This window comes from Magnolia sinica, chromosome 4 (assembly GCF_029962835.1).
Source record: "Magnolia sinica isolate HGM2019 chromosome 4, MsV1, whole genome shotgun sequence".
NCBI classification, from domain to species: domain Eukaryota; kingdom Viridiplantae; phylum Streptophyta; class Magnoliopsida; order Magnoliales; family Magnoliaceae; genus Magnolia; species Magnolia sinica.
The window spans coordinates 14,391,634-14,419,612 of NC_080576.1; the positions used below are offsets into that span (position 1 = coordinate 14,391,634).

The 27,979-nt window shown below is 40.4% G+C and overlaps 1 protein-coding gene across 7 annotated transcripts; it reads right to left on the reverse strand.

Moving 5' to 3' along the window:
* Positions 1-59: 59 nt before the first annotated feature.
* On the reverse strand, positions 60-27,965 carry LOC131242526 (uncharacterized). Of its 7 annotated transcripts, none has more exons than XR_009169653.1 (20): positions 26,500-27,964; positions 14,850-14,935; positions 14,371-14,763; positions 14,170-14,253; positions 13,578-14,021; positions 11,706-11,802; positions 11,346-11,532; positions 11,091-11,203; positions 10,768-11,016; positions 10,212-10,444; positions 9,574-9,801; positions 9,260-9,484; positions 9,098-9,151; positions 8,803-8,874; positions 8,541-8,684; positions 8,348-8,413; positions 4,105-4,164; positions 1,054-1,455; positions 434-962; positions 60-191 (listed from the first exon to the last, which is right to left on the reverse strand). XR_009169653.1 is itself a non-coding variant. In XM_058241229.1 (20 exons), exons 1-20 carry the CDS (start codon positions 27,704-27,706, stop codon positions 795-797), a joined length of 4,413 nt encoding a protein of 1,470 aa, XP_058097212.1. In that variant the 5' UTR covers positions 27,707-27,964; the 3' UTR covers positions 233-794. The 7 variants fall into 7 exon arrangements, 6 of the variants coding, with proteins under 6 accessions (XP_058097212.1, XP_058097210.1, XP_058097211.1 ...); XM_058241229.1 differs by lacking the exon at positions 60-191 and having other exon boundaries at positions 233-962; positions 13,578-13,849; positions 13,949-14,021; XM_058241227.1 differs by lacking the exon at positions 60-191 and having other exon boundaries at positions 233-962; positions 11,091-11,158; positions 26,500-27,965.
* Positions 27,966-27,979: the final 14 nt, after the last annotated feature.

Below are 27,979 nucleotides of genomic sequence, written 5' to 3' on the forward strand. Positions count from 1 at the left end.
CAACCTACTCTTCAACAGCAGAAGTTCAACTTGACATGCTGAAGCAGTAATGCCCAACCTGCCATGAGCAACAAAGGCCAGTTCACTAATCATCCTGCCTGTGACAACAAGTGGTGCAGCTCGAGCTTCATGCATGAAGAACAATCAGAAAAGAGGATTCCATATTCCGTAACTCAGATACAGAGCAGCCCCTGTACACAGTTGTTAGTCTTGTAAAACATAAACAGGTCCATGAATCAAAAAGCTTCACTTGTCAACGACAATTGTGCTGTTAGTTAAACTCAGTCAACAAAGTACCGCAAACTGACGAATGCACGTTTGCTGCTGCCAGCAATTACTGCCAATGGATGCTCGTCATTGCTGGCATTTACTAGATAACCACGATGGTAACAATGTACAACAATAATTTTACAGAACCTGCACCTAAGGATACCTTCTAATTCCTCATATACACAGGTACAGGACCAAAAGCAAGCTTCCATGTCGCCCCTTGAGGAATACAAGCAAATTAAGCGTCCAAGCCTCCCACATGTGTATGGAACTAGCGCAAATCTAGCGCCCGGCCATTGTACAATTGCTTTCAGAATGCATATGCAACGCTGACGCCAAAATTCTGAATCGCGACAGCATCTCAACGGTGTGGATACACCCAGCCCGTCCCTTTGCCCACTTCTTCATTCTCCTCATGGACTTTCACACTCGATGAAACATGCATCAATCTCCCACCAGAAGCACATCTGGGAATGGTGGGCCTCCAGATGAGTAATGAAAGAAACCAACATAGTTTCCCATCTCTAACCGTCAGGATCTAGCAGTTCCGGAGTCACTGTATCGCGGCTAACTGGTTTCTCCTTTGGAAGGCTGCCAACAGGAATATAAACATATCCTTTAGGCAACCGCAGATTCTGCATCGACGCCTGATCAGATGTCATTATCAGCTCTTTCTGAAAAGTCGCAGTGTGCTGACCATAGCAATCAAACAAGAATCAACTCATTGCCCCTTAAAATAGAATATTATAAAATAAAATTTTATCAAAGAAAAACACAATTTACCTTTCTGGACTTCAACCTATTTTCTCCATCATCTGCTGAGTCCCGGGATGCAACGGACGCAGGTCTATGGGGAAGTTGCTTTCCTGAAAATGGCAACCTATCTATTGGCTTGCACGTAGAGAGACGGGATGTGAAGCTGTCATCAGTCTTCCTATCAATGTCCAAATGCACAGGAAATGTTACTTGGCTAGTACCAGAAACCGTGCTGTCCACTGTGATGTCATCTGATCTTTGCATTGCATCACCGCAGGATTTGTTATCATCAGCATGCCCTTTTAGAGAGGTAGTGACAGAGCCTGAACTAAGATCTGGCGGAAAGAAGGAACTACGAACGAGCACTGAGAAAGCCACATTGTCTCTTTTTGAAGCAAGTATATCATGCGAGCAAAGAACCAATTCCCTCTGTAAACACACACATCCTTGGTAAGGCATGTATCATGAGAACTCATATGCATCAATATGACAGAATTTAGAAAAATCAAAACCAAATTGGTACACCAAGTTCAGAATGAGAATTGGGAAGGTCTCGATCAATCAGTTAACATAAACTGAGTGCATCGGAAAATAAGAGCAGCGAGTTCAAGAAAAAAAATGGAAAATATGAGCAGCAAACGTCTCATTTGTTAAGAGCTTAGGATTCGTCAGCAATTTAGAGACAGCTTGGATTTTTCACATGCAGGAAGAACTATTTGGTCTTGCCAGAATAGGAAAAAAATACACTTGGTCTTGTCAGAGCTACTAACATATTTATATCTGTTTAGAGTACAAAAAGTGGACCCATGGTCTTCATGAATAATACAGCCAACCATAGTACATCTATTTCTCAATAATGAAAATTTTATTGAAAAGATTTATTTATTATTTTATTTTAAAAAAAAAAAAAGAACAGTTTCTAACAAGATAGTCATGATGATGAGCTAACCCAAAGACAAGGCCAACCTACATCTTATCAAGATAATTGGCAGGAAGACAAGCAAACTCTAACAAAGAAATTAAGAATCAACTGACAGCAATAATATTGACCTCCAAGGTTCCTCACCATCTGCAGAAGCCCAACAGACAGGATTTCTTCGGGCAGTGGTACCTTACTTGACCACATGCAGCTCTTAATTAATCGTATTTTTTTTATCTCCCCGAGACAGTTGCTCCTTCATAAGTTAATCTGTTGAGCATATGCAACAAACCATAAACATGTGCAAGTAACCACAAGGGTAGAGGCATGCCTTCAACTCCTTTCTCATATCCACGGGTTATTCCTTACCAACATCATCAATGTAGAAGTCATGCATCCCCAAGGCCAGTACTAACCGTAAAATTTAAGCAACTCCTTGCCCCAAATGCGTCAACCCTAAGTCCAAATGAAGACGCAGGCAAAAGAGCGAATCAGGTAAGATTCCGGTAACTGCTGTGACCCAAAACAGATCCAACAACTTGGCCAAACAGGCGCAGCAATAGCAGCAGCAAGGACAGAGCTGTGCAGCCAGTTTCAAACATGCCGACACCCTTCAATCGAACAAGGCTCCTCCAGCAAAATGGATAGTTGGACATTAGTTGCCAGGGTAAGGGTCATAGCGCATGGAAAAACTTGGGCAGCAAGTTTCTGAAGTGGACATCACTTGTTTTTATTCAGAGTTCAATTTAAGGTTTATTTTAATTTGGATAGGAGTCTTGCTTTAGAGAGAGTTGTAAGGGCTTAGAGACAAAGCATTAGAGCTCTCTGATGCCAAAATGGGGACCTAAACCCACATCTCAGCTCAGCTCTTGCAGATGGCATTGCAGGCATAAGTGATGGAGAGGCGCACAGTCGAGAGAGCTCTACCCTGACAAACCCTTTGAAAAGGGACCTTAAACAATGAATAAAACTAAAACTCTAGTGGTACTCAGGGGTTTGCATGGCTAATCATTATCCAACTAGTACTCCAGATAAGAACTTTCTTGGACACCTAAATTAGGCTAGGGCTCTAGGATCAAATAAGATTACCAAGGATCAAATAAGATTACCAAGGATCAAGTGCAGGGTTACTTGACAGGCAACTGTCTTTACATGCATGCATAGCTTTTGCACCTAGCAGGCTAACAACTTTGTTCCTAGGGACAGTAACTAAGAGAGCTATAGGAAGAAGATGAAGAGAGCATGCAGGAGGATCTCATTCGTTGGCTTGCTATCAATTCTTATCAGGCAATGATAATTGATTAAGTATAACTGGAATTTTCCAACTACTTTGAGACAACCATGGCATTCAGTAATGTTCAATTGCCTTGCTGGAGATGCATACAAGCTTGAAATGATATCAGATCTTTTAAGAAAATCAAGACATCATCTACACATTGCAAATTCTGCATAGCTTCAAATGCTTGGTCCATGATCTGAAATTTTGAAGGGGCATTCTGGAGGCTGAATGGCATATTGGTGATGACCTGTGGGGACAATGAAGGCGGTTTTGTAATGATCTTTTTTGGCTATCTGGATTTGCCAGAAACCTTATTTTAAATCAAACTTACTAGAAATTCTTTCCTCAGCGATTCCATTACCAAGAATCTTCTTATCTGGCAGGGGATACCCAATTTCTTCTATGGCGTCCTTGAGAGGCTGATAATTAATGCCAAGCCTTGGTTTGCCTCTTACAATCTTGGAATGATTCTCCAAATACACGGATGGTTATTTTATGGAACGTGTGGCAGGAATGGAATTCGGATATGTTTTAACTTTATTAGCAATGTCGGTTCTTATGCTATTTGATGGGCAAATCCGATGTGGCCGAATGGGCCACTTGTACTGCTATTTTGAAGGATTGCAATCTTCTTTTTGGTTGAGTGTAGTGTGTGAGTGATTCAAGGTTCAATCCCTGGCAGTGTTACCTTTCAAAAAAAAAGTTTTGGACACCACCTCAGCACCTTTCTATTGAAATAATCTTTACCTTTCAAAAAAAAAAAAATGCATTCATGACAACACATTTCAATAAATTTATTAGCCAACACTCATTAGCAGAATAGCAGATAAATGCATTAGATACAATATCACAATTTGAATTAATAAGTAACATGATTTACCTTCAGCTTCTCTCTTTTGATAATCCGTTCACAAAGAAGACGCACCTTCTCTAATTCAACCTGCAAAACGGAGTTAACCAGATGGTCAGTGATTTTGATGTTTTTGTATCCAAAAAAAAAAAAAAAATTTACAAAATTATGTTCTAGAATTCCAAAATCTACTGATTATGGATTTCAAAAACATCAAACGCACTCAAATTTCGCTTCTGAAAATAGTAGATAACTGAGTCAAGGAAGCTGACACAGATGGACAGTTTGCCTAAATTTAGCGTAGCCCCAATGATGCAGCAGCCATTCCCAGTTTACATCCCACCCAACTTCCACTGCATCATCGAGGACCAATAGGGGAGGGGCTATATCATAAAGTGCACATTTTTTATCTTAGTTGCTGATAGGCATCCTGCCACACCCCGTGCTTTTCTCAGATTAAAACTGAAGCTATGCAAAGGGTCTGTAACATATCTGATTCTTTTCTTTCTATAGTAACTTGAACTGGCATAGCTGGATTCTGGAACATTTATAAACAGGTGCCGACAGGTAATAAATACATAATTTAATAAACACGGCACTTGAAAAGAAAGGTTCTGCATACAGTGGAATTTGAAGTTCCAGCTGTCAACTATGTCAGACATTCATGTTAAAAATATATGGAGAAAGAAATAAATTTAGCCCTGCATCTTGAGTTAGAACCAGAAAATGGTCCCCCATTTTATTGATGGGAATCCCATCGAAGACAGCAGCTTTCAGGAATTCTTCCCTTCGAATCTCTATTGATATACTTCGCAACAAGAACAAAGCTCAGATTGATCAACCGAGATACAGGAATCAGAAGCCCTAAGTTCCACCATGCCCACACAGACCTTCTATAAACACCAAATCGTAAGTGTTTGACTGAACTAATGTGCCGAAGATACTGTCAACAAAAATAGCTGGTCCTCAAGAATCTTACAAACGGGAATAGCCTACTCTCAGAGAATGCTGCTGAAATCATTTGCATGTTATTTTACCTAAATAGGAGCTTAATAAAAGCAGAAACCCAACCTGGAGTCTTGGACGCACAGTCGGGCCAAGTCCAAGTCAATCAAATGTTTGGTAAAGCAGCATAGAAGATGGCCCAACCATCATTCATACAAAATCAACCTAAACACTAAATCTTCTACCTGTAAATGTGATGGGGACATTAGATGACGTACTTGGGTGTACCAAAAACAAAGACAACCACCCACATCAGCGCAGTTTTCTTTGTAGATGGGAGACGAGTTCCAGATGGGGCCCGTCGGGCCATTTTAAAGACCCCACATACATTGGGCGTGCATCAAGAAGACCCCACTTTGGGATGATGTGTGTGGGCTAGTTAGGAGACCATTTTAGTCATAGGATTTTTATTTCGTGTCGATCCGACTGTTGGATCTTGTCGATCAGGCCATCGAGCCACTAGATCTTTTAGATTTGGGTCCCTTAGACTCTACTCTTACTTTGTTTATGTTTTTTGTTATTTTTAGGATTTATTTAATGGTTGTAATTGATAATATATGTTTTAGTTTTCTTATTTTGGACAATGGGCCACTTCACTTAGGTGAGTGACATAGTTGTAATTATGTTGGATTTTTAATTCCAATTTTTTTATTATAAAAGCACAGGGTGGGTGGAGTTCCAACCCCAGTGGAGATTTAAGAAGAAAAATACAAAGAGAGAAGCTCTCTTGTGTGAAGGAATTTTCATCCTTATTTTATAGGGTTTAAAAAAAATAAAAAAATAAAAAAAATAAAAAAAAAACCCTTCCAATCAAATTGTGGAAAGGGTAGAAGCTTGTTTGGAGGTGGATTCCCCAAGGAACATATTTAAAGCCTAAATCTTCAATTTCCTATTTTTCCCAATTTCTAAAAATCATAATTCTAAAATCTTTAATTCCCATGAATCCTAATTTTCCAAATTTCATATTTTCCTCTTCCCAACCTTAATCATAAAACCTACAAATATGCCCCTTGAGTGTGGAACGTGCCTATACTAAATTGGAAATTCTATGATTCCATCAGTCCTAGTTTTAATTGATTCATGTGATTTCTTAGCATGCGGGCATGTGATTTAGCATCTTTTGTTAATTGAATTACTTTAAGGACTCTTTCATAATCCTCATGTTGCATGCTAGCATTAAATCATGTGTCCTGCATCAAAATGTTCATATCGTAATTGATAATGCTAATATAGCTTTAGAATGGACCTTGTAGCCATTATCAAATAATCAGCACAATTTAAATGTAGCAGAATGCACACTCTTACGTTTCTAACAAACCTATTTGTAGACATTGTCATTAGCATGTAGGTAACAACACCTGAGACCTACAGGACATATACACCTCTTTATTTAGTATTTCCAACTGCCATTTTCTTTCTTTCCTTTTTTTCTTTTTTTGATGAATAGCTGCTAAAATATATTAAGACACAAATCAATGGTGCAACCAGAATCCATCAAGGCAATGGATAAGAGTTGCCATACAGAAGAAAGATCTATGGACTCCTTCCTCTGCGAGAGAATCTGCAATACAATTAGCCTCTCTATGCACCTGTAAAGAACTAACATTCACAGCGTGAATCAAAGTTTTAAGGCATCTGATTGGCTTCTATTCCAGTAAAACAAATTTAAAAGATACCTTCCACAGGGATGCAATTCCTAAAAGACCATGCAGCCTCCAAGAGTCCCCTTCCACAATTACGATGCCACCTACACGGCTCGCAAAAATATCCGCACTAACTTTAATGGACAAAAGCTCCAGGTTTGACTTATCAATGCCCAACGACTCTTAAAAGATGAAGTTGATTCTCTCATATCATCCTTTAAAACACCCCCTATACAGAGGGCCTCGGATTTCCCAAAGAGCTGCCATCAAATTTTTGCTTCAAATTTCTAGCCCACCAGGATTTGGAAATTCCACCTACGCTTCTCAGGGGTTTTAGAACGGCCGTGGAACGCAATCTTAACCCAATTATCATCATCGAAGGAGTCTCCATGAATATCATCAATTGGATCAACTCCAACCGATTGCATTGGAGTCTAGCAAACATTCTCGACGAAGCGACAGCTCCGTGCACCAATCTGAGGGCGGGATTTGCTCATGTCAACCACTTGGTGAATGAGCGGGCTTATTCGTTGGCAAAGGAAGATTCCATTAGGGAATCTTTCTGGATCTCAGATGGGGGTGGATTTGTAATTTTCTGATTCATGAGTCCCTGCTAGCTGCAGCTTAGGTGATCTATTGTTTTTTCCGGGACTGCCAGCTATATTCTGCTCAGGGCGGTAGCCCAATAGTTCCTTGTATGTTGCCGTTTTGCTGCTTTTGTTTGCCATTTGGCTAATAAGAATCACTCCATTCATAAAAAAATATCCAACATCCCGAAGGATGTCATAAATTGAGATTCCTTTGAAATATTCTATTGTACAACTCCAGTCAACTAAGGAAAGCTTAATTGCTAAAAGATTGGACTGCTAGACAACTTATTGTTGTGCCTTTTTACTTCTTTCCTTTCAACTGCTATTGTCACTCACTCTCTTGCTAATCCTAAGCAGGTATAGGTTTTTTTTCTTTTTCTTTTTTTCTTTTTTTGAGGATTGCATGTAATAATTACATTATTACTTCACACTAGTTGGAATTTAATACAAAATTATGTCACCCTCAAATGTTTTTTTTACGTATGACTAGATGATTCTTTTCCCTAACCATATCTACGAGCACACACCCAATACTCTCGCGTGACCTTCCATCAAACATGTTCTTATGGTTGAATTTTCTCATATTTTCAACCCCTCATCCTCCCAACTGAAGAGAAGAGACAAGTCACAATAATCCACCAACATCATCGCCTAGAAGAAATGAAGAACGAGAAAGTGATCAATGCTTTGGATAGCGAGAAAACACACTAACAATAGAATAATCAATTTTTTTATTTGATAAAAATAGCAGAAACATATAGTGAGGCTATGTTTTGGGATTGTCCCATGGAAAATATGTTATGTTTCAGTCCCCGGTCCTGAGATTACACCCATCATCTCTTAATTGAGAATGGATGCTATGTGAAACAAGTTGTTGCAATCTCAATGTAGGATAGCTACAAATCCAGAGCCCATAACTGAAAAAGCAGAAAATACATAAAAATATATTTGCAATTCTTCGAAAGGGGAAATTCAAACTTCTAAAATACAGACCATATATGAATGAGAAAACAGACAAGATGTGGATTATTGTACATTCTCACTGACCCGGATTTGCTTAATGCGGCGGACCTCATCAGGTCCATGTTGCAGACTCTCAGCCTGTAGAAATTGATAAAAACCAAGATGAGGCAGGGGAAATAAACTTATGCATTGTGACATAAGACTTTTATCCTATGAAAGACAATGCATCAAAAGATATTCATTCTTCAAAAGCAATTGATATGACCTTCTTTTTCTGATCCAAGCTATGCTTTTCACAATAAGCCTTGTGCTGAAAAAACTTGCCTCCAGCAGTCTTCACATCCATGTGCAGGCCAGCACGTTTAGCACAAGTAGGATGAAATGCAGTTTGACAGTCATCATGATTACACTGCAGGACAGTTGAAGGTACGGTGAAGCAAAGCAAACAGCATAAAGTCTACCTCTCATTTTTGGAGTCAAACCTACAGAATTTTAAAGAAGAAAACAAATGATTAAGCAAGCCAAACCTTTATGCAGACACCGTGTTTGCGACGGCAAATGCAGCAAACAAGCAGGTCTCTTTCCTTTGAAATGGTCTCCTGAGGTGAATCATTTAATACAGTGGAGATATTACATGAGAATGTGTAATGTTTTCAAAGTAAATTCAAAAAAAAAAAAAAAGCATGAGCAGTTAAAACTTCAAATTAGAACAGTTCTACATACAAGAACCATGGCATATGAAACAGACTTAAAGCAAATGAAGGAAGTAACATCAAAAAGAATCTTTTCGGAAAGCAGCGTTAAGTTTAAAAACATACTTACCATTCCCCCAACGGGATTTGGTTGTCCCCTTCTAAATGTTGACTCTAGCACCCACTACAAAAGCCAAAAAATAAAAAAAATAAAAAAATAAGATGTAGCATGAGAAGATTCCAGTATATGTAATTGAAGACAGGACAGAAATGAAGAGATAACTTCTGCTACCTCAGCACAAAAGGCGTGAACCCACTGGCCATCAGTTGACTTTCTAAACGCACCAGTAGCACCACCACATAAACCACAGTGTGTAATGAAACAAGAGCTCTCTTGAGTATTTATAGGACGAATTCTTGGGCTTGTGGATTGCAATAATAACTCCTCACACAGTTCACAGTACCATGGCCCAACAGGATCTTTAAGACCATTATAGCAACCCAAGTGAACAGCAACCTGTAATGAAAAGTCCGAAATCAGATCTCTAAGCCAGCTTATCTGTCAAAGTTCCAACAGTACGATTGATGAAGAGACGGCCAGAGAACCTTGCAGTTGCAACAAACTACAATATGATTCAGTACTGTCTCATTTCTTCTGCAGATGTCACATGACTGACGATGTTCCTTTGGAAAGTCTGTGGTCAACCGGAAAACCTCAGAGAATTCTGATGAAATCTTTGAAACATCCAACCTTGAAAGTGTTTCCTTGGTCCGTGGTATCAATTGAGAGAAAGGCCCAGCCCTCCCAGAAACAGTATCAACCTTTAGAAGACTCTATAGGCAATTAGCAAAATAAAGAGTATGGTCAGCTCCTTCTACATGAAGTAATGGCATGTAAGTTTGAAAACTGCACAATCAAGATATTCCAAAACGGTTGTGTAACAGACGGCCATTACGTACTGGTAACAGTGGAAACCGTTATACGTTGCAGAAAATTGACCCGTAACAACCTCGTAATGGTCCTGTAACAGTCTGGTATGGGGCAAAATTGGTTTTTTTCAAAAAGACAAAAAGTTATGACCCGTATCGTGATGGTAATGGCAGTGGCCATTACGGCCTGTATCATAATGGTAAAAGCAGTGTTGTAATGGTAACAGCAGAGCGGAGACCGTTACAGCCACATTACTGTTATAGAATACCTCGCGTGTGATACTACATATAATTTCATGATGAGCAGTAACAACCTCGTCATGTACATCTTTCCTGAAAGATGAAATCCTGGAAGAAGCAGCAGCAGTAGCGGTTGCAGCAGCAAGCACAGCCTGGGCTTCTTTGTGCCTTCTCTCTTTCCTTCCCTGCTTCTTGGCTTCCCTGACTTGGCGAAGAAACTGACTGACAAGTACCGCATCCCATCGTTGTTTGCAGAGTGCATCCAGCTCATGAGGAAGATTTTTTACCACCCTAGATATTAAAGATTCTGCAGGGAGAAATTGAAACACAGAATGGAAGTTAGGGAAATTTACGAAAATGGTTGTATTCAATGGAAACCATGTGGTACATATTAATAAACAACTTTTCGAACGCTTCACAAAACATGAGAATTTTTAATGATGATGATTCTATAAATCAATACAACATGGTCAGAAAACATGAGATAAACTTATCAATATATTAAAACCTCAGCAGACAAGAAACAACTTTCAGAAAGGGGGGAAAAAGGAACAAATGAGGTATCTCTGAATCAGAATAAAGGGCCACATATATATCTGATAAAGAAGGATGAGAGGAAAGGAGTTAGACCGAAGTGGTGCTTGTTTGCAACTGCATTGTCCAGCAGCCTACTCTGAAAGTAAACAATTTCTCCTTCCACTTCGTCTTCTGGAGAAAGCTCCAAGATTCCCATCGTTCTGGCTTTAAGCGACTGCTCCCTTCTTGCAGCATCCGATGTACACTTCAGGTCAGTGCAGGTGGAGTTCCATGGTGGGTGAATACAGCAAATACTTGCAGGGCAAGTTGCTTTCATAGAAAACATACCTTTCTCCTTCTGACCTGCCAAGGAGAATTGTAGAAACTTTTAAACACACAGGATCTGAAAGATGTTGACTGCATGCAATAGACTTTACCATGGCACACAGGACTTCTGCTTTTCTGCTGGAGAACCCCACACTTCTGCATTTGCATCAACTTCTTGCTGATAAACGGGTGAATATATGAGCTAGAGGTTGATTCTCCCCTTCTGAATAAATATCAGAAAGCTTCAGAAATTCACATGTTGTAGATGTTCAGGATTTAGGACTCAGCTACATAATGCAATTATATTCCCAGGATTATCCAACAAGGAACAGGGTATGTAAGAAAATCCTTCTTCTAGAGCTTACTTGATATCAGCTACATCACGAGTCACACAATCGGGATGTTCCCCATTAGACTCTACAATATTATTCTGCACAGTGACATCAATCTCAGCATGACCATTCCCAGATCGCATGAGCAACTCTTTTTCCACCATAGATTGTGATTGTTGCTGTATCTCATATATGTTGTTTGCCACATAGGCTGGAACCCCTGCTCCAAAAATTACATAGTGACTTGGTTAGAGCAGCCTGAGAAGATGGCACACTATTACTCAGAACAGGCATGATAGAGGACTCAATGGAAACTGAAACTCCAACTTGTGATTATTGTTTGGGAAATATTTCAAACACAAATATATTTATTGTAACCAATATTTGCTCTACCTGTATCATGAGAATTTAAGGTTTCGATTATGCTTTGCACCTCTGCCTTGCCATATTCAATACTTGTACCCGCATGAGAAGAATAATTCGAATGATCCTGCCATTGGATGAAGGCCAAAAAAAACATCTAAATACATGGTAAAAAGATTTTTTTTAATGGTAAATAAAGCTTCATGAATGAAAAGAAAAAAGGAGAGCAATACAGATATATCAATGGGACTGATAGCAAATGGCCCTCTCTCTCGTCACTCTCAAAAACAAGGCCATCGGCCACAACAATACAAAAGCAGGATACGAAACCCGGGAAAGTGAGAAGGGAATGATCCTTGGAAGCAATACACAAAACATCTGGTAAGATCATTTAAATGCTCCCTCCATGGAGTGCCCCTTTCCAGTCCTGCATGATAGCCAAAGGAAAACACCCAACTCGAGCCTATGGACAGCCCAGGCAAGAATCATGTAAGTAACACATATCTTGATCAAATTAGCCAATGCAGCTCTGTTCTCGAATATTCTTCTCTCCTTCTACAGCCTCCACATGATACCAAAAGGCACCATCCTACACAGAATTTCCGCTCTCAACTCCTGACTGAAACAGGCAATAAGATCACCCACCACGCAACTTAGAAAGGGAGCGGCCAATAGCCCAGCTCACACTGAATGGATTGAAAAAGTGTCTCCAAATGGCTCTAGTCACACCATGATGAAGGAACAAACGACCCATACTCTCTTCATCATTCCCAAACATAACACACATGTTGGGTTGAGCCATCTGATGCTTCTTCAAATCATCTAATGTAAGAATCTTGTATGCCGTCGCTACCCACACAAAAGCTTGCACCCCAGGCAGCACAGGGGCACCCCAAATTTTAGTGAATGGCAAAGGCCAAAGTTGCTTCTTCGAATTGTCTAATGTAAGAATCTTGTATATGCCGTCCCTACCCACACAAAAGCTCACACCCCAGGCAGCACAGAGGCACCTTAAATTTTAATGAATGGCAACGACCAAAGTTGCTCCTTCAAATTGTCTAATGTAAGTCTTGTATGCCATCGTTACCCACACAAAAGCTTGCACCCCAGGCAGCACAGGGCAGCCCAGATTTTAGCGAATGGCAAACGCCAAAGTACCCCGTCACAAGAAGAATCTAGAACAGAGCCTTTGTAGAAAATTTTCCAAGATTATGTTCAACTTTCCATGTTTTATTCACGAGCAAAATATAGAGCCTGTTTGCATGGGATAGAAAACACAGATTACAGTCCACCAGGCCATCCAAAGTGGATTTTCTGCCTGAACCTGTAAAGTGGTTTTGATCTCATTTGCAGAATGTGCATCTGCCCTACTGTACCATCCACAAAAGGTAGAACATCCAATGGCATCTCATTCCCACCCTTTTTGTCATCCGAGGAGTCCTACTCATGGTGTGCTGTAAAGGCCAATCCGTAAAGGTAATGGTAGCAACCATTACACATTACAGGGTTGTAATGGCTGTAACAGCTGTTGTGGAAAAAATGACTTGTAATCACTGTTAACGGCCCGTCATGCCCCCTGTAAAGGCCATAATAGCCCTAATGGTCTTTTACAAGACAAATACAGGTTTTTCAGATTTTTATTTTCAACATGACAAGGCAGTTACAGGTTTTTCAGATTTTTATTTTCAACATGACAGGGCAGTTACAGGTTTTCAGGTTTCTTCTTTCAATAAAAAGAAACTGTAATGGCCGTTGCAGGGGCCATTACGACCTGTATGGTAAAGGTAACAGTGGTGGCCGTTATGGCCACCGTTACCATTACGAAATACCTTGGACTCCCACTAGTTCTGATAAAAAGATGTAGAGCACGTTCTGAAGTGACAATGAAATAAAACACAATACCTTTCCTGTGATCTCTGGCTCTTTAAAGAGACAGTCTCGATCACCAGAAGGAGATTCATCGCTGGTACCATCCTGTTTCAGAACTTCAGCAAGGACAGGTGAATTTTCACTAATACCATCATTGATCAGTAATATCCCATTACCATTTTGCTCTCCGAATGATTTCCCAGATGAGCATACAAGTTTCTTCGCTTTTGAAATCCTTATCCTGCTTTTTATTCTTCTCCCCGGCACTAATGAAACAATAGGAGCAATGCCTGAACCACCAGGACCTGCTTCCTTGAAAGCATTTGGAGCATCAGTTTGTGCTGCCTTAGCCCCAAATGAAATTGCAGAGCCGGTGCTAAATTTCAAATATTGTGCTGAGGTACCCACATGAGCAGAATCTCGCAGCAACTTGACCATTTTCATTTGAAGTTCAGGAGGAAAGGAGGCGCGTTCATCCTGCAGAAAAAAATGGCTGTAGTCACAAGAAAGAAGAAAAAGCTATTGCAACCACAAGAAAGAAAAACACAAAATTATATCTACTCCAAGATCTTTTATGGTATATAGAATACGTATATGTAACCAAGTTACACTAATCTGAGAGTACCACAAGTGCCACTGATAAAAGATCCAATGAAATGCCTAACTCTGATGCTACATCACTCACGGTGGCTTTTCCTTGATCAATTAACTGCACAGCTAACACAAGAAAAGTTTGAGAACAAAATATGTGGTAATATTTGTGCATAAAGAACTGCATAGCTATAAATCCTTATTGAGAAACAAGCGCTTATCATCTCACAGGTACCTCGTTCAGAATCAGAACAGGATTAAGGGAATCAGATGGATTGGCATCTCCAATGCTGTCCTTCTCAATGACTCTAGGTGTCTCCTTGTTGGGGATTAGCTGTGCATCACCACATTCAGGTCTACGAGGAACTGTGCTCTGTTCCACCTGTACCTCTGTTTTCCTCCCTTCACCACAGCCGCCGTCTGTGATTTTATCATTAGCCATGCTTTTGTCTCCATTCCTCCGGCTAAGTTTTAGCTTGATTGGCCTGTTCACGGGTACGGTCATAGGCAAAAGCTTGGTTGCTGAAGAATCACCGACAGCAGTAGCAGACATGAGGTTTTCTGAATGTTGGGCACTGCTGATATCTTGAGAACCTGAGTGCTTTGAGCAGAAAGCCCGCAGTTCAACCTGTAGATGTGTTGAAAGAAGCCACATCAGATTCCATGCTCCTTGAAACAATGAATGGACAAATTCAAAAAGGCAAAGCCCTTCACATTATTGCATCCGAATTTGCCCCAGATTTCCATTCTAAGTTTCGCCTCCCTAGCACATATAGGATGGAAAGATGTCCTGCATGTTCCTGAAACATCATTCAAAGAACCAGTTCATAAAAACAAAAGCACCATAAACATACCAAGCAAAAAAAAAGGTAACATCAACATTGTGTGTAGTGTGAACCAGTGAACAGAAGAATTCATATGTTGGCCAATTATATCTATTATTTGCACCACTTCTGAGAAAATTACAAAAGGTGGAATCATGTACTGAAGCCATTAATGGATCCATAAAGTTGAGGTAGGCAGGTTGCAAAAGGATACAATGCAACTATTATTCCAATGTATCAGGAGGATCAATTGAATAAAATATGCAGCCAGTCAAACGTTAGGTACCAAAGTGCTAATGAAGAGAACAGTTTGCTCATTCAAACGGTAACCTTCCATTATAGGATTGATATTCGTGGCAGGTGCCAAGTGAAAACACTATGCATGTAAGAATTAACTGTGGCAAGAAATGTAAAAGTAAAGCTTCTTTATCTTTATCCCCTGCAAGCGATCAGAGTAGGAAGCATTCTTCAGAACCATTCAGAAAGGGTGAAATGGATCATTTTTTATCCTTTTTTTGGGGGGGATAGGTAACATTGCCAGGGATTGAACCCTGGATTGCTCACGCACACTACACTGTCCCCACCAGCTCATCTAATGAGCAGGAGACGTGAAATGGATCATATCCATCCATTAAAAAAAGGATATTCTCCATTAAGATTTATGATACGGAGGTATGGGCTTTTTAGAAATGGGTGAAGGTACCAGGAAGTTTTCATTAGGCCTGTTTGTGGGAAGGAGATTCTTGTAATGCGATTAAATGGCAAGGAGAATTAATAGAATGTTACAAAACTCCATTCAGAATCCAAGAGAGACGATGAAGTAAACATCCCATAATGATGTCATGGAATATACACTGTATTAAAAATTCATTAGGCCCGTTTGTGGGAAGGAGATTCTTGTAATGCGATTAAATGACAAGGAGCATTGATAGAATGTTACAAAACTTCATTCAGAATCCAAGCAAGGTGTTCCGTAACGGTAACGGTAGCCGTAATGGCCACCACCGTTACCTTTACGATACAGGGCATAACGGCTGTTATAGCCTCATAACGGCCGTTACAGTCTCTCTTTTTTATTTTTTATTTATTGAAAAAACCCCCGAAAAATCGGTATTTGCCCCGTAATGTTGATTAAAAAGTATGAAAAACCTATATATGCCCTGTAATAGACCATTAAAGGGCTATTATGGCCTTTATAGGAGATGTAACGTGCCGTTAACGGCAATTACAGGTCATTTTTTTCCATAACAGTTGTTACGGCCGTTATGACCTCGTAACGTGTAACAGTTGTCACCATTACCTTTACGTAATAGCCTTTACGGCACACCATGAATCCAAGAGAGGCGATGAAGTAAACATCCCATAATGATGTCATGGAATATACACTGTATTAAAAACCAAAGTCAATCATTATTGAGATTCGCAGTGGTGAAAGATTTTTTTTAAATAGCCTCTCTTGGAGGAGCAGGAGTCCAAATCTCTCCTATAACCCTTCCCCAGACTGGATGGCTCAATGAAATTAGTAAAATTCACATTTCTCATTATATTTTTTTGTACATAGCAGTTAGGTAGCACTTCGGTAGCATACTAAAGGGACCCCAATCAAGCTCACTAAGAAGGTAAACGATTCTTGTGAAATCAAGTTTTCTTTTCTTTTCTTTTTCACTTCTTTCTTCTTCTTCTTTTTTCTTTTTCTTTTTCTTTTTTTTTTTTTTTGGTGGGGGGGGGGGGGAGTAACGGAAATTTTATCAAAGGCCCACTTGCAAGCAAAACGGAAAAAAAACAAAACAAAAAGGATCCCAAAAGGACTACTACGGCCCTAAAGTAGACATTAAAAGATCGTGCTCAACATTAAGAATGGAAGCACATTCAAAGACAAAAACTTTGAAGAAAGCAACCATTGCATCGCTCAATCCTGAAGTGTTCCAAAATCGACATCTATTCCGCTTGGCCAAAACACCGGCAAAATCAAATGACATATGATCCTACCATACTTGACTACACCTCCCCCATGCCAAGCCCAAAGAAGATCTCCAATTGTCCCCAGCATAACCCAAGAGAATCCGAATAATGCAAGGAAATGCACCCATATACTTAACACAAACAGGCAGAAAATAAATAGGTGATCGACGGACTCGGCATCTAATTGCATAAACAACACATGTTTGGAATAGCCATACCACACTCCTAAAGGTTATCAATCGTCAACACTTCTGAAGTTTAGCAATTGTCAACACTTTCTTTCTTGTGAAATCAAGTTAGGATCTGCTGTTTGTTATTTGATCAAGATTATTTCGCATAAACAGACAACCCCATGGTACATGTATTATACTGCATTATCCTGCCCAGCCGCATTATTAACATAGCCTGAAATTTGCCCTCAGTACACCTTTCTCATTCCACAATAAGAAGTATACGTGGTCTAAATCAATGCCTGAAAGCTCATAGTTGTCCTAAAAATTAGACAGTCATGAAAATCTTGCGAATTAGGAAAACGGTGACAACATTTGGCTAGGCTATTCTCTATAAAGCTGGAGTTTAGAGTCACCTGATACTAAGAGCTCAGCCAAAGTGAGTCAATTGACCAAATACAGGTAAACTAATGCAAACAAGATTAAACACATACATCCCTATCATCCAATGATCAACAGCATCATCAAGAAGATCTCAAGAAACTGTGGCCAGTTTCTTAATTCTTTGAATAGAAACTTAGCTTGCCTAAAAGATTGAAAACCATCAAATGAAAGGCGTGGATCACAAAGGATAGCTTTGACATGACACAAAAGCCTTCGTTACTGAGAAGAAATTAAGGACACCAATATCTTTATTTTATTTTATTTTTTTAATGGTATAGTTTTTTATTTTGAAAAAAAAAAAAAAAAACATATGATTTCAATGTAATTTACTAGAGACTGAAAGCAGTACCTCCACATTAGGGACAGTAATTTCTTAGGTACACCTTTTCTCACAAGCATTCATTTTGAGAACAATGGAGATGACGCCATCACGCTATTCATCTATAAATACAAAGGAAAAAAAAAAGTAAAACGACGTGTAGACATATAAGACTGATATAGAAATAGAGTACGTGAACGAAATATAGGAATTGAAATCTCACTTCTATGAAGACATATAGTGGTGCAATGTTTTAAATAGCATGTAGCATATAGTGTAGCATTGAGCCCTCTATAGCGTGTACCATAAGTTACACGATACTTCTATTTTTCAATTAACATAATAGGACTCAATATAATAAATAGTTAAAAAATTGAGAGGTAGTAATAAATAGTAAAATTAAATAAAACAGCAAAAAGCTTTCCCTGTGATGATGGGATGCCCCAAAAATCAGGCTTATCCATTCATTAAGTGGGTCACACTAGAGAGATCAAAGTACAACTACCCAAAAAGCCTTCACTAGCGTGGTTGGCCCACATGATGGTTGGATCTACCATGTTGGGCTAGGCGGTGAGCCACACTGTAAAAAAAACAATGGCCAACTATGAGCCACTTCAGAAAATCAAGCCTATCCAACCATCGCCTAGGCCATGCCATAGAAAACAATACACAGCCAACCAAACACCTCCATTGAAGGATGGTTACCCACATGATGGTTGGATAAGTTGCATGCCATGCCATACCTACACCAGAGCAGCCCCACAGAGCAAAATGTTGTAGAACAATCCTTATCCTACAACATTGCATAGGAACCAGCCTCCTAAAAAGGGGGAAAAAAAAAAAAAAGAATAAAGATATAGCAGAAGAAACCATAAATCTTCATCCAAAATGAAAAAGAATTCACTAAGAGATACTACAGGGCAAGAAAGCTCCAATGCTCTTGAAAATACAACAAATGGACCTTCTTGTAGGGTCGATTGATTAGCCAAAATCTCCTCTTCAATGGCTATGTGATTTCTAGATTTTTTTTTTTAAGACAATGTAATTTTATAAAACAAACAAAAAGAGGCTACAAAGAGACAAACCAAACCACTGAGATAGCGGTCCAGCTACACACCAAGAAAAATGAGATTACAGCCCTCAAGTGATTTTGAAAGGTTAGGATGAAGGTTTATTTGATGGTTTTCAAGTAGCCAATTTCCCTCGGGTGATTAACCACCAGTAGTTTGCTGACGATACTATCTTGTTCTGTGAAGCCTCTAATGCGATAGTGGGGTATCTTAGGATAGCTATGCGCTGGTTTGAGGTGGTTTCTGGGCTTAACATTAATCTGTCTAAGAGTGACTTATTGGGAATTAACATATCCTAGGAAGATACCATCTGGTTAGCTAGATGCCATGGGTGTCAACGTAGATCATTTCCTTCCTCCTACCTGGGCCTTCCCTTATGCATTGGTAAGCCTGCCTTACACCCTTGGGATAAGGTGATAGAGAGATTGGAGAGAAAATTGTCTCCCTAGAAAACTAAATTGTTGTCCCTTGGTGACCAATTAACTCTTATTAATTCTTCCCTCTCCAATCTACCAATTTATTTCCTATTGTTGTTCCATTGTCCCAGTTTTGTTATTTCCATAATCGATAAGTTGAGAAAGGACTTCTTATGGCAAGGGGGGTGCAAAGAATAAAAAAATTACATCTAGTAAAGTAGAATGAGGGAGGTGCGTCTCGAAGTGGTTAACAAGGCTCTCTTGGGGAAGTGGGTGGGGGAGATTTGCGATGGAGGAATCTAGCTTGTGGCGTAGAGTTGTCGAGGCTAAGTATGGCTCTTCCTTTATTGAGTGTGAGATAAAGGAATCATCACTTTATTGGGCTTCTTTTATTTGGAGATCAATTGCCAAAGTTGTCCCCTCGATTTTTTTCATGGGGTCTCCTTTCTTGTGGAGGGGTTAAGAGTCAGATTCTGGGACGATATTTGTTGCAAGGATACCCCACTTCAAATATCTTTCCCAACTTTGGCTAATCATTGTTGTGTCGAATATTTTCGTGGCTAGGTGTTTTTCTCCCCCATGATTTCGGGGATGTTTGGCCTCACCCTGTCGGCGGGATTTGAATGATCACGAATTAGTTGAGCTAGTGGGTTTACTGTCTCGTTTGCAAGGGATGGTGCTAATGCTCGGGTTGTGGGATTCACCAGTCCTGTGCTTCAGCAAATATTGAGTGTTCTCGGGGAAGCTCTCTGCATGGTGTTGCCCTCTACTCAACAGGTGTGTGTTCATAGCCACATGGCTTTTTTGTGGTCCTATAGGGCTCCACCGAAGGTTGCAGCCTTTGCTTGGCTCACAGGGTTGAACCGCATCTAAACAATTGGCAATCTGAGCAAAAGATCCTTATTTTTGCCGAATGTCTGCCTTTTGTGTCTTGATGTGGAGGAGACTATGAATCACTTGTCCATCCACGACTCTTCCTCTAAATTGTCTAGGCTTCAAATCGACGAACGTTAGCTAGGTCATGCCTAGCTCAATAGAGAGTTTGTTCCAGTCCTGGCATTCAGGCGGAGGAGGTATGCTGGGTATTTCCAGATGGAGGACTGCTATGTTGGCTGTGTTGTGGGCCATTTCATCGAAAAGGAATAATAGGTGCTTCCATAATGAGGGTGGGTCAGTAGAGAGGAACTGTAATAGGGCTTAATTGTATATCAAGGAATGGATTGCCTGAGTTTGTTCTGATGGAGGTTTTTTTGGTATTTTTTTTCGAAAGATTTGGGTCTTTGTGGGGTGTTTGTTATCAGGTTTGTCTTTTCTTTCTTTTTTGTTCTTGTTTGTTGTAGTTTTCTCGTTTTCTTTGGCCTTTGGCCCTAATAAAATTGATTCATCTTTCAAAAAAAATGTGGTTTTGGGGGCCGTAGGTGAAGTGTGGTAGAGATCTTAGGGATTTAAGTTGAATAGGTAGGGCTTTATAATCGAAGTCTTTTCTTTTACAAAAAGCTAGGCTTCTGTGTTTGTTTTACTCATTTAAATATGTTTGTGACCCTTCAGCAGTATTTGTGATCCTGATAATTGTACTTTAGTGCTACATAATGAGGAGGATAAGTCACCACCATCTTCAAATTGGTGCTCAACCAAAACAAATGTATAAAGCCAAAATCTTAAAATTTTGCAACTTTAACCATTGACAATGCTACACACCACATAGTGTATCCTATACTACACTACAAATCACATACACAATGTGATACTTTGCTATTTGGTTGCGTTACATAGCACTACCAGTGTTTGAAATATTGGTATCATGTTATGTATCACACCCTTAGGATATGGATATGTATCGGTTATCGCATGGGATATATAGGTTGTATCGCGTAATGTATTGTTATTGTTGGAAACATGGGAAAACATTGGGAAATTAGTCAAATTTTTCAATAAAACTTCAGTGATTGTTAAAAAATATATCAATACACACTTATGAATCAAAACATAGTAAAAAAAACAAGTGCACATAATAGGTTTTCTTTGTATGGGATCCTAATCTATGCACCGTCTAACTGAATTTATGCAAGTATTTTAAAGTCTATTCATATAATTTATAAATGTAAGAAGATGTGTAGAAACACAAGCAATACATTCAAAAGTAAAAGAAAAATCACTAGATCATGTTACATACAAGTTTGATTTTATGTTAGGACACAAAGATTGCAACCAATTTGCGAGAAATTGGGAATTTTATTTTATTTTTCAATTTTCCGTAACTTGGCCTATCTCCTCCAAATCTCAAAATCGAAGCTCCCAATCCATGATTTTTCATAATAATTTGACACTAATTTAACATGATTTATAGAAAAAAAAGGATCGGAAATAAAAAATGCTCACCGGATCGAACATGTGGGATATATCCCACTACCTGTGTGTTTCGTATCACAGAGGTGGGATACAAGATATATCGTGGGATATATCAGCCAATATCGTCAATACTTAAAACAATGAGCACTACAGATGCACTACACTACGAGCGCTATTCAAAACAATGTACACTCAAGAGGACACCATCATCTAACACTTCCTCTCAAACTGATACAGGTGGATAAATCAATGTTGGCATTTATTAGAGAAAAAAAAAATGTTTGGTCTAGTGTTTATTGATCCCTTCAAAATATATTCACAACCTACACGGTGGTAGAGAGTGAGGAACTCAAACAATTCTCACCAAATACATCTTTGAAGTGGCCATCTACCGAGTTCAACCTTCACATCATGAAAAATTTTGTGATTTAAGCTTACAATTCATTGTCCCAAATAGAAATGCAGGAGATGTCACGAAAGGTAAATAAATAAATGCATGTGATCTGTCAGGACCTAGGATCATAATTCAAAAACAGTTAGTAATGGCCATTACAAACAGCAAAGGTGGAAGCCATTATGCAATATGACGACAGCTTTTCTAAAAGAAATGGCCCGTAAGGCCTTGTAATAACCATTACAGACTCGTAATAGGCCAATACAAGGTCAATACTTTTTTTTTTAAGGTTGATGAAAATTTATTAAAAGAACCTGCAAGAAGCAAGGAAAGAATAGAAAAGGGCCAAAAAGCGAAGAGGCAAACAAGAAGTCTCTATCCTATACAAAAAGTAGATTTCCAATCTGAAATCCACACTTTAACAATATCCACAATAGCCCCAATCGGCTGAGCAAAATCCCGAAAACACCGGCTATTCCTTTCACCCCAAATGGCCCACCAAATAGTCGAAAGCGTCAAAAGCCAACTAGCCCAGTCACACCTCCTCCTGGATCCCTCGTGCCAAGCCCACGGGAGATCCCTATCCAATCATAATCCAAAACTCCCCAAATTCCACTATAAAGAACTCCTAGACCTTAGACATGAACGGGCAATGGATGAACGGATGATCATCGGCCTCAACATCCTTGCTACACATGCAGCGCATATTAAGGATAATAAGAGATCCCTTCTGAAGGTTGTCTGTGGTCAGAAACCTATTCCTCCCCAGGCCCCACCAACCAAGTGAAGGCTGCAACTTTAGGCGATGCACCATAGAACGAAAAAAGGCCGATGCATTTTCTTCCTTTAAAAAAAAAAAAAAAAATTGAACGTCATAGGGTCATAGCGGTCATAAGGTTGGTCATTGCAGCCACAGTTACTATTATTGAATATCTTGCTTAGGATACACCTATCAAAAGAAAATTTGTGAGGTTTGATATTTCCAAACCACACATCACAAATAGCATCAGGGATGGGCCCCACTTGATGGCCTAGCCATGAATTTGAACCATGAGACTGACCATGGGGCCCACAGATCCAATCAGGTGGCCCTTTTACAGGTTCGATCTTGTGGATCTAGCAACCATACTCACCAATTATGCGGCCCTTAAAGAGATGCATGCACTATGCTAAGATCTGCCCATATGGCCATAAAAATGGGTGTAGAGGCATAGTTATTTGAATGAAAAAGACATTCTTTGAAGCCTGTGATGAGTTGTTTGTGGGATGTGCTCCAATATTCTAATGTGTGACTGCCATTGACTAGATATATCCTTATTAGGGGTGTCAACGGGTCAAGTTAGGGCCAGGCCATGCTCTGTCCAAGCCTGGCCCGCTTTTTTCAACCTATTCCCAAACTCGGCCCGGGCCCGCGACAAGCCAAAATAGTGCAGCCCGAGTCCGATCCAAAATATTTATGCAGGGCCCAACCCGAGTCCGGCCCAAACCTAAGCCCGAAAGAAGCTTTTGTAAAATAATGTTTTGGTGGGCCCCACATCTACCTTGGACAGATCCTTCATTTGGTGGGTCCCACGGCCAAGAGAGAGAAAGGCTAACCTACTGCAATGGCCAGCAACATCACTAATGCAATGGTTACAAGGTCTCATCGCGACAAAGGTTTAATTGTAGCGCAGAGAGAAATGGAAGGAGTGGGTTGGAGCCTAGAGGTGAGAAGGATGGAGATAGGTCGTGAGGAAGTAGTGTATTCAATTGCTTTGAGCATTAAGGAGAAAATCCAAACCAGTTAGGGTTGTCGGCTTGGGCGGGCCCCACCATGGTGTCTATGTCAAATCCACCCCGACCACAAGGTCTGTCACCTCACGCTAAGCATAAAGCCCAAAATCACCTATGCCCATGTTTAAGGTGGATGGTGGACCACACAATTGAAAACTATGTACAGGGCAACGTTCAACCTCCAAACTATTTCCCTTCACGAGGCCCGCCTGAAAAATGAATGGGGCTGATGTTTGGGTAATAGGCCTACCTTTTGGCGTGGTATCGAATGGTTGGAGTGGATATTATACGATCATCACAGTGGGTCCTATAAATATCAAGGGTGGATGTCTCTCTCCCAATGGTTTCCCCTATGTGTGGCCCACTTGAATCACTATTCAGCCTGATTTTTTGGCCATAGGCATAAAGTAGTATTATACATCTAATTGTCCGAGTAGATTATACCTAACTTGTTACGGTGGGCGTCTTTCAAACGTTCAAAGCTTTAAGAGAGAGAGAGAGAGAGGGAATTACAAGGAAAGCACACCCTTGATTTTATGGGGCCAACCATGATGTGTATGTGAGATCTACTTCGACCATTAAATATACAACCCTACCTTAGGCCAAGGGAAAACAAATTAGGTTGACCTATGATTCAGGTGGGCCACATAAAAGGAAATTGTTGCAAGAGACGTCCAACCTTGAATCTTACAGGTATCACCGTGATGATTATATAAAATCCATTCTAATCTTTAGATGCCACACTAATTTTTGGCCCAAAAATCATTCCCATCTGTGATTCAGGTGGTCCACACCCCAAGGGAAACAGTTCGGACTGTAAGCACTATCTAGTACACCATTTTCAATCATGTGGCCCACTTGAATTATAGATAGGTCTAATTTTTGGGCCATAGGCCTAACATGGTGTGACACACCTGATGATGGGGTGGATTTCACATCAAAACTATGTGGAGCCCACCAAAGCCATGATCCGCTTTCCAAAAAATCATAATGAAAAAACTTCTCCCAAGACAACAACCCACGTGATGTATGTATGACCTAACTTTTCCTCGAGACCCACCCTTTATTTTGAAGGGGACCCACAATGATGTGCACGTGAGATCCACTACAACCATTAGATGCATAATGCTAAGTTATGCCTATGGAAAAAAAATTTTGAGATGACTCGTCATTCACATGGGCCACACCAAGTGAAACAGTTGGGAGAGAGACATCTACCCTTGATATGTACAGGGCCCACCATGATGATTGTATAAAATCCATTCCAAACATTAGATAGCACACCAAAGCTTAGGCCCGAGTCCCAAACATCAGGCCCATCCATTATTTAGATGGGCCCCACATAGGGAAACAATTTGGTGGATGGGCATTACCCTGTACATTTTTTCCAATTTTGTGGTCCACATGAAACATGAACAGGGCTGATTTTTGGTCTCTGTGCCTAACATAGGGTGACACACCTTGACCTGGTGATCAGATGGATTTCGCATGAACGCCATGGTGGGGGCCATTCGAGCCAACAACTCTTTCTGGGAAAAGGTTAAATACAGAAATAGGCTTTCCCTCCTCTGCCAAGAAGCACAAAACAATGAAATTTGAAATGTTTTAAATTCTAGCAGGCAGGGTCGGGCTATCGGGCTCTTAGACATCTACGCCCGGGCCCAGCCCGAGGCAGCCCAGGCCCGTACGCCCAATGGGCCAACCCGGCCCATTGACATTCCTAATCCTTATTGCTTATATACTTTCCTATCTTCTATCTTCTTTTATTCCTAGAAGTGAACTCTTGCATTGGAACTTGAGTGCCAAATCTGGTACGTGGATATTAGGATTGGTTTATCTTCAATTTGGACCCTAATTCTGCTTCATACTGCGTCAAGGATGCCCCTATTCCAGATAATTTAGCTGCCAGTAATCAGCATGGTCTGGTATTCTGCTTCAACACTGGGCTAGTGTATATTGTTTTTTTTTTCTTCCATGAAAACCCAAGAGGGGCAGAACCAAAAGTGGTGCATCTTGCATCTTCCGCTCAGCTCCAAATAAAACTGAACAAGCTACCAACTCCAATGATGACTTGAGATCATTACAGCAATCCTTTAATGGCTATTTTGTATTTAATGATACCATGCACAACCATAATGTGGGTGGTGATCATTGCGGAGCACATGCAAACTAACAAGCACGAAATGAATGCACAAGACAAATCTAGGACCATGGTGTACGTACAAGACAGCAATGTATGGCCGAAACAACAAGATAACCCATGCCCAGTTGACCTACGAAAAAAAATGCCCGTATGTGTATTGCAATGAGTAATATGGTGTCTCAAGTCCACTATAAATCATTATGTAAAATGAGACTAAAGCCCAACCATGGATCTACTTTCCCAACAAAACATGCAATTCAAGCAAAGATAGAACGACTAGTCAACTAAACGCTACTCTTCAAACACAAAAAAGGAAATAAATAAAGAACAAATACACCAGGATTTTGTAGTTCTTAGCTGCTTAAAACTAATTTGAACTCAATAAAACATATTTAAATTTAAATTGACGTTCCAACAGTAGATTCCTAGTATATCAACTAACAACCGTATCAACCTATGATATAAAAGAAGAAGAAGAAGAAGAAGAAGAAGAGGGTTACCATTACTACACCGAATGCATACGCCATACTTCACCTTGCATAAGAAACAAAGTAACCGTCTCCTCGTGTCCTTTATTCCCCCAATATTCACAATTGGCTCCATCACCTCAATATCATTTACATATACCTCAGGTATCCACATACCACAAAACAAGTGAGCAAACTTCATGTGGCCACCAGTTTCACTTCCGTCTGCATCCTTAGAAACAGGCTTCAGGGCCCCGCCTGCCTTAGGGCAAAGGAAACATGGCTTCGAATAAGTTTCAAGGCGATCCCGTATGTTACACCAAGAACACAACCATCTGTCCACTGGAACATCCCGCACACCATAACATTTCCGATGCACAGAAACATTACAAGCATCACAGAACAGAAGACCATTCGATTGCTCCCCATCATCGCCTGAACAACACACATGGCAAATAGCCAAATCCCCTGATTGTGAAGGACATGCTATGACTAGCCTTTCTAAACCTGCCTCTTCCCCTAGAAGCTTCCGTTTCTTAGAAGGACGCTCCGATGTCAGGAGAATTTTCTGCTTACAGCCCAGCAGCCAATGCAAACTCGGTGAATTCTCCAGTTCTTTCAGCGGCAATCTATCAGTGGGCCCCGCACCATCAATTTCCATTTCTTGCACTCCATTATTAGCCTCTTCGGCAACATTCACTGAACCTGAGATGTCAACTTCAGCGACATTCACACTAGCTCCGTCTGTCTTCTCACTCTCTGTCTCAGTGGAAGCCACATTTCCTTCTCCAACAGATTCCGGCAGCAACGGAACAGAAAAACAAGCATCAGCAGCAGGACCAAGATCCGACTTTGAAACCAATTGCTCAATATCAGCTAGCTTAATGTGGCGGAAGTACTCCTCCGTCTCAACCCACACATTTGGAGTGCCACGCTGCCCGGAGGCCTTCGCGCCACTCTCGGAATGCGATTTCCGGTGTTTCCGACGACGACGATCGCCACATCTCGAGAGGAAAGCCGAGAGGCCAACAGGCAGAGTCGAAACCCTAGAAACGGCGTCTTCAGAGTCGAAAGGGGAATGCTCGGAGAGTGCTTTCTGGGCTTGGGTGTAGAAATGTAGAGGGTCTAGGGTTTGGGTTTGGGCAGAAGGAAGTCTAGGGGGAGGCCTATAAATAAGGCACGGTTTCTCCTCGGTGCCGCATCCGCCGTCTGCGCCCCGACCCATCATGGTGGGGTTCATGGCCGGGATGAATCAAGGCCGTCCATTCCAGAGGGTGAGACGATGCCTAACCCTAGCTCTGAAGTTCAGAGAGAGAGAGAGATGGAGGGAAAATCACGGGTTAGGGTTTGTAATTTTTTTATGATTTTCGATCCGAAGAAAGAGGATTTCGTTTTTATGGTTCGAGTTTCAGAGAGCGAGAGAGGTGGTTTTGCTTTTCATTTGGAGATATTTAAACCCACTTTTTTTATAAACTAAACCCTTTTCTGTACTTCTACGATAGAAGTGTCTGAT

Bases quoted from the DNA above. Each gene is read 5' to 3' on its own strand.
- LOC131242526 (XM_058241225.1), bottom strand. From the start codon at position 27,706: ATGAACCCCACCATGATGGGTCGGGGCGCAGACGGCGGATGCGGCACC. The intron at 11,803-13,577 runs GTATTGTGTTTT...ATCCAATGGCAG, and splicing joins AGCCAGAGATCACAGGAAAG to GATCATTCGAATTATTCTTC. The intron at 963-1,053 runs GTAAATTGTGTT...TGCTATGGTCAG, and splicing joins ATAGGTTGAAGTCCAGAAAG to CACACTGCGACTTTTCAGAA.